The 6,781-nt window shown below is 34.3% G+C and overlaps 1 protein-coding gene across 5 annotated transcripts; it reads right to left on the reverse strand.

Moving 5' to 3' along the window:
- Window positions 1-1,567: 1,567 nt before the first annotated feature.
- On the reverse strand, window positions 1,568-6,286 carry LOC141724393 (uncharacterized). Of its 5 annotated transcripts, none has more exons than XM_074526536.1 (6): window positions 6,109-6,286; window positions 5,930-5,956; window positions 4,953-5,250; window positions 4,729-4,851; window positions 3,429-3,719; window positions 1,568-2,167 (listed from the first exon to the last, which is right to left on the reverse strand). In XM_074526536.1, exons 3-6 carry the CDS (start codon window positions 5,214-5,216, stop codon window positions 1,964-1,966), a joined length of 882 nt encoding a protein of 293 aa, XP_074382637.1. In that variant the 5' UTR covers window positions 5,217-5,250; window positions 5,930-5,956; window positions 6,109-6,286; the 3' UTR covers window positions 1,568-1,963. The 5 variants fall into 5 exon arrangements, with proteins under 5 accessions (XP_074382637.1, XP_074382638.1, XP_074382634.1 ...); XM_074526537.1 differs by having other exon boundaries at window positions 5,930-6,005; XM_074526533.1 differs by having other exon boundaries at window positions 5,916-5,956; window positions 6,109-6,285.
- Between the last annotated feature and the right edge of the window lie 495 nt (window positions 6,287-6,781).

Raw genomic sequence — 6,781 nt, forward strand, 5'->3', positions numbered from 1 at the left:
ATATTGTGTTTTTAATCAACTGTCTTTTCATTTTGTTACATGAGTTAATTTTTATATTTATTTTGGTTAAAATATTTTTTAATTGCAGTAACATGAAGTAGGTAGAGATGTATTTAACTAAAATAGTTATCTGTGTTTTTAATTAGAACATATTAAGTAAGGTTGAGGAGCGAGGGGTTAGGTTGGGTTAGGATGACATAAGGTTGGTTGAATTAGGCTACAATAGTTTGAACGCCTACTATTTGGATACTAGGGTTGATGAATAAGGAGTTTAACACTTGACTCATTTGGATGGAGGGTTATGAGTGGAGGTTGGATAATATATTTTTTTATATAAATCAAAATAAAATTAGACTTGTATCCAAAATTTTAAATCTTTTTAAAAAAATTAAGATTTTTATTTAATATTTGAGAAAAATTAACAAATAGTTACAATTGAAATATATCAATTTACGATTAAGATTATAACCGAAATGGATAAATTATATAAGTAAATTTCAAAATCTAAATTCATGCAAAATTAAAATCACTACTATATTTAATAAATTTTTATTATTTTGTTAAGTTGATTCAAATTAATATTTTTGATAAGAAAAGCCTATAAAATTTAGTGGTCAAATAAATTTATAGTTTTATATAAATTACATAATCAAATAAAATATTAATTCAAATTATAGAGGAAAAGAATTTAATTTATATACATATGTGGTGTGAAAGTTGGGAGAGAGAAAGAGTGAGAAATGAGAGGAGAGGGCGCGGGAGAGAGGGAGAGGGGAGAGAGAGAAAGAGAAGTGAGAGAGAGAGAGAGGAGAGAGACGGATTGAACTATCAACACCCCGATCCTGGGCGTTGGAAATCGTTAATTTTTATACGAGGAAATAACCCTCTTCAACCTCCTGTAGGACTCCCAAACCCAACACCTGCATTAAATTTTTTTCCCAAATTAGGTTTTATCAGCTCCAACCCAAATACAGCCTTGGGGTGGTAGCAATACATTTAAAATAATAATATTCTTAAATAATATTTTTTAAAATAATTAGACCCTCAATATATATTAATATTTATCATTTGTTAATAGCAATTAATTGTACGTAGAATATATGTTAATATTCTATTGTAGGAACTAATTTAGAATTTAGAGGGTATGATCAAGACTAAACAATACATTGATAGCAAATGATCGTCACTGTTGATGAAATATATCTTGAATTTGTATAGCATTCCTACTTTTGGGAGCTCAACCTGTAACTTTACTTGTTTATCTACACCAACTAGACCTAATGTGTCCATAATATCCAAAATTGACGAAAGCAGGCCAATGCCATTCACACCTACTTGAAGGCGACCGCGGCCGTATCAGACATGAGACAGCAGGCCATCTGCTACGAGTTTGCTTCATATTTGCTTTTCAAGCAGCATTCTTTTTTATGTTTCTGTATTTATTTATTTTTTTGAAAACACCGAGCTTTTAAAAGATGGCTGAAGATACGTTAGACTCTACCAGGGCAAAATGCAATTCTGAGTTTGGACCAACATTAAATTGTTTAACCCAGGCTATGCAGCAGAATAATCACCCGAACAATCACTAAATAGATTCTTTCCACTTTGTTCATTTTCCTCCGTAATGGGGATTCAAAGTACCATCACCAACAATAGCATCAACTAAGAAAATTATTATCGACAGCAGAGAATGATTAACACGGTAACATGATCACTCTAGTGTTGTCCAGAAACTTCTGTAAAGTTTATCAATAACAGGCACATGAAAGGATAAGTAAAAGTTGTGTTGTTTCTAGCTCTGAATCTATTTTTCGTGTGTTAAAAGAGCAAGCCAGCAGAAAATGTGATAGCAGGACCTCTTTGCACTGCATCAGCTAAAATATAAGCCAAGGAGTCCCCTCGGCTGGCTCAAAGAAAGCCTTCAATCATGTGGAAGGAAGCCTTCAATCATGTGGAAGGTATATCATTCGTTTCTCCTTTTAAATTTTGTTTGAACATCACCCATATACGGAGAAACATGGTACGCGTATTGGTGAAGGACCGAAAACACAACCATCTCAACACAAACCAAGACATTCTGGAGGCTAACATCAATATGCTTCACATCCAGCCAGAAATGATGAGATTTGATTACGCCAGTTAAAACAAGGGTTTTAAGCACTACCCCCTGCATATGGTGCAAGAATTGATTCATTTAGAGGTACAGTGAAAAAGAAGAATCAATACTACATAACCCACAAGAAAGAGAAAACATGGAATTAGAACTTAACAAGTGCAGAGGGAATTAATGTAATGGCAACTTGGACACATCTACACAACATTTACCAACTGCAGACCCATGAGGGAAGCAGCATCTACAAATTTCAATTATATGCTGAAGTCCAATGATTTCAATTGGATAAAATGTACTTCTGGTCACAAAGGTGACCACAAACTAACACTGCTGTCATTGTGCTAAATTTTAGTCGGTCAACAAACCTACAGACAACACATTATTCTAATCTAGTTAGAACGACGTGGTAACACTTCAGCAAATTTATTTTAGTACATCCGCACATAATCTCATGCGGCTGTTAAATAGAGCCGATTGGGAAAATTTGGCAGCACCGTATTCTTTTCCGATCATATTGGGCAAAAAAACCCAGTGAGCCTCTAATAATATGTGCATGTTACATATACTCTTTCAATCAAATTTGGAACAAATATATTGCACTCTAGCTTTAATAGAACAAAACAAAGAACCGGCTACTAAATCCTAAGATTTTCATGCTACAACCAGAAGTGGATTACATTTAGGGGGGTCACTTAAAAGGTTACCTTAAATAAAAAGAAGGAATTTGAAAAAAAAATCAGGATCCGGATGGTGTAACATTGGAAGAAATTATAATTTAATGTGAAGATTAAAAAGGAAGAATCTGGAAACAGAATTAAGAGTATTGTGATGACTTAAATGATTGAAAATCTCTGGTTGAGTCACGACTGTTTGGCTTTGCCATTCAATGTAATTGTGTCACTAAATTCATAATTCATAGGTGTCAAACAAAAGATTGATAGATGTTACATCCCTATTCCCTAGGCATATATAGAAATGTAAGAGTAACTTGTTTCCCTCGGCTCAATAAAATAACAAAATATTGAAGTACTCAAAGAGCTCTATATTATTTATAACCGAGTTTTTGTGTTTTATCTTTGGTACAAACAAAAACCTGCCTTCATAACAGGCGGGGTAGCCTCAATGTGCCTACTCTCAGCACATCAGTCGCACACTTAGAGAGTGACTTCTAAAAGTTCTCTATTTTTTTTTGTAAAATGTGATATCAGGTTACAGGTACCTACAATTATGTATTTAATACAAAGGAGTCTTTGAGAAAGAAGAGGAGTCCATGCAACAGATTCCAAATCCTTAATTCATAGAATTTATATATTACCTGCCAAAAGCAAAAGAAAATAACTCCTATGATGCAGCCGAACTTTGCCAGTGGCTTATGAGGTTCCAGTTCCTTTGCAAATACATGGTAAAATTTTACCAAGGAGTACAGAGCTAATGACACTGACATGTTAAGAATAATGGTGAATATCCAGCTTGCCCAGCTAGGATACATATCTAGAATTCGTAATGTTATCATCGAAATCGAGCATATTGCGCGAGTAGTGCCAAATTGCCATGTCCAGTATTTGAGTAGCCTTAAAGTGCGCTGGTCCAGGCAAGTTATATGTGGCTACATTTGAAGAATAAGTTGTCAACAAGAAGAAATTATGAATTTACAAACAAGATTAACATGTCCCAAATCATAGACCTAATCCAATGAAATCTATACTATACTATAATAACCGGAATGGGGTATAATTTCGTATGCCCTTTTTGGTTGGTTTGGTTATCCCCATTTATGACCGTCCGATCTTTTTAACCAAGTGCTCAGGACCGTTAGATTTAAATACTAAAAATATATATACTACTCAAGCTCCCAGGTTCGAACCCCGCCAACAACAAATATTTATATTATTATTTATACATTATTAAAGTTTTCAGGTTCGAACCCCACCAACAACAAATATTTATATTATTATTTATACACTACCCAATATTCAGGTTCGAATCCCGCCAACAACAAATATTTATATTTGTTATTTATATATATACTAATAAGTTGATGATCCAAAAAAATATTATAATTTTAAATAATATAAAAATATTAATGAAGACCCGTGCATCGCACGGGTTGTTAGGCTAGTTCTAGTAATACACAAACATGGTTTCTTTCTCCCAAACCTTATGCGATTTGGCATAACATGAGGATTAGTGGCTATCTGAAGTTCAGAAAGCATCACTACAGTTGCACAGCAATGGTAAGTTACTATGTTGAATGGTGTCAAGTGAAAATAAAGTAGAGGATCTGATAATAAACTTTGGACAATTACAAGGAAAATTAAAGCAAGGAAACAGAGAGTCAGTTAGGAAAAGGGAGAGAAACACTTTTGACCAGAATTTTCTTTTACCATCCCCTAACTAGTATAATTTCACCTCTGCACCCTGCGCTGCCACCCCACACATTCATACAGGTGCAGTATAACAAAATGTTTCATGTGCGTGCACATCTGAGGCACTAAATCATTCAAACAAAGTTTTGTTATATCTAATATAAACCTTCTTGGCTAGTTCTTCAAACATGCAGAGATCTTTGGACCAGTACACAAGAATAAGTAACTTAAATGGAGACAATTGTTCACCTGAAAAAGTGTCATTGGAAATGAATGCTGAATTTCTCTTCCTTTCATTTCATCAGGTACCATGTCGTTGTTGATGGATATGTTTAAGTAACTATATATTAAATCCAAAAACTTCACAATCACCTGCAATATGGAAAACAAAAACAGAAGGACATGCAATAAGAACTAAAATTATGTTTAAAAGAAGAAAAGAGCAAGCACTGGAAATGGTAACGGGTACCTACCAAAGCCTCGTAACATTCCTTAATGGGGTCTAGAAGCATGAATAATGGTTTGCTTCCTTCAAGATCCAACATACTAACAAAAGATTTAATAGCATATATTGGAGCCATGAGGACAATAAAGAGTATCGCTCTTTGTTCCTTTGGATTCTTCCAATAAAAGAGATGTTGTGATAGAAGCTGGACAGTGAAGTGCATCGACAGGAATGCACAACCAGCACATGCCAGAACAGTAATCTCTCCACGATTCATTGTACTTATATCCATAGTGCATTCACAGCTTCTAAACCCACAGCTTAATCTGAAAATGATGCTATACAACTTCAGGAATATTTCAATCTGTCTCGACTAGAAGGGAAATATTTTCACAAATACTGATTTTCAGGACCTTCACCACACCGGTGTATCCAAAAATAAAAGTTTATACTTTGATATATCTTAATATTTTGATCTAGTATGCATATACCATGGCATGAATTGACAGTGCAACATAACATCCTTTTTCAGAATGAATAGACCAGACCATGTACGTTAATTCAACCTCAAAAAATGAGAAAAAAGGAAATAGATATGCATTTAATTTCAGAATAAAAAACAATAGAATTTTTCATAACCAATTTTAGAACGGATACCATAACAACCACAAAACTTAATACAATAGAACCTAACAATATCGACATCCTGATTTGTAGTGGCGTTGTAAAATTAAGTAATGTGATTTCTCAAAACATAATGATGCAACTTCTTCCATTTAAGTTGTTATAGATGAAAAGTACAAGAATCTTGCCACACATTTGCAAGTCTGCGACTGATCATCACAGCTAAATATTACTCCTATTCACTACAGTGTCGATGTACAATTTATAAAATACCAATTTCATGTCAATTAAAAATAGCGCAATTCATAATTCACAATACTTGAAAGTACAAAGTCCCAACAATATATAGTACACAAATATATTAAACCTGTGAAAACTCGCCTATTTAGGTGGGATAAGCATCCGTACCTGTAATAATTGAGGTGAATTTTAATCAGCAACTAAACGAAGCATACATCTGATGAAATGAAGGAGAATTAGTAAGAAGTTAAATGAGATTAACATTGTACTTAATGAAAGAGAACAAGAAGTAATATAAATTGAGATCTGTAGAAGCTCACCAATTAGATTGTAATAAAGTTGAGGAGATTTTTTGCCAAGTATAGAACCAAAGATTATGTAGATGTTTGACTTGTACTATGTATGAATTATGTATGTATGTACGTATGTATGGCTCAAGAAGAAGAACAAGATGTATGTATGTATGTATGTATGCATGTATTTATGTAAAGGCGGCCGGGAGAAATGACCAGTCAAGTAACAGTACCGCACAAATGGGGAAATGGGAACAAGTGGTATCAGAGCCCTTCTATTAACGCACATACAGTTTAAGATCCAAACACAATCATGTCTGACACAGAAACTCCAATTAAGCCTATCAAAATTGAAGAACCTCCAAAGACACAAATTCAAAGTCGGTATGAGACCATCAGAGTTCCCATACTGAGACCATCTGAATATGCCATATGGAAGGTGGGGATGACCATGTTTCTGGAAGCTACAGATCCAGAATATCTTGATAGAATCAAGGAAGGACCTCACAAACCAACCAAGCTCGTTGTTGCAGTTGCAGGTGAAGCAGCAAAGACTGTACCAAAGGAGAAGAGTGATTATACCGCTGAAGATATCGCATCAATTGCTAAGGATGCTAAGGTACGACACTTACTGCATAGTACCATTGATAATGTAATGTCAAACAAGGTAATTAACTGCAAGACTGCAAAGGAGATATGG

This window comes from Apium graveolens, chromosome 5 (genome assembly GCF_009905375.1).
Source record: "Apium graveolens cultivar Ventura chromosome 5, ASM990537v1, whole genome shotgun sequence".
Taxonomy (NCBI): Eukaryota; Viridiplantae; Streptophyta; class Magnoliopsida; order Apiales; family Apiaceae; genus Apium; species Apium graveolens.

What these genes read in the sequence shown, in the direction of transcription:
- LOC141724393 (XM_074526536.1), bottom strand. Translation starts at nt 5,216, where the DNA reads ATGGATATAAGTACAATGAATCGTGGAGAGATTACTGTTCTGGCATGT. An exon ending in AGGAATGTTACGAGGCTTTG is followed by an intron (nt 4,852 to 4,952) that starts GTAGGTACCCGT and finishes TCCATATTGCAG; the next exon opens with GTGATTGTGAAGTTTTTGGA. An exon ending in TTCCAATGACACTTTTTCAG is followed by an intron (nt 3,720 to 4,728) that starts GTGAACAATTGT and finishes CTTCAAATGTAG; the next exon opens with CCACATATAACTTGCCTGGA.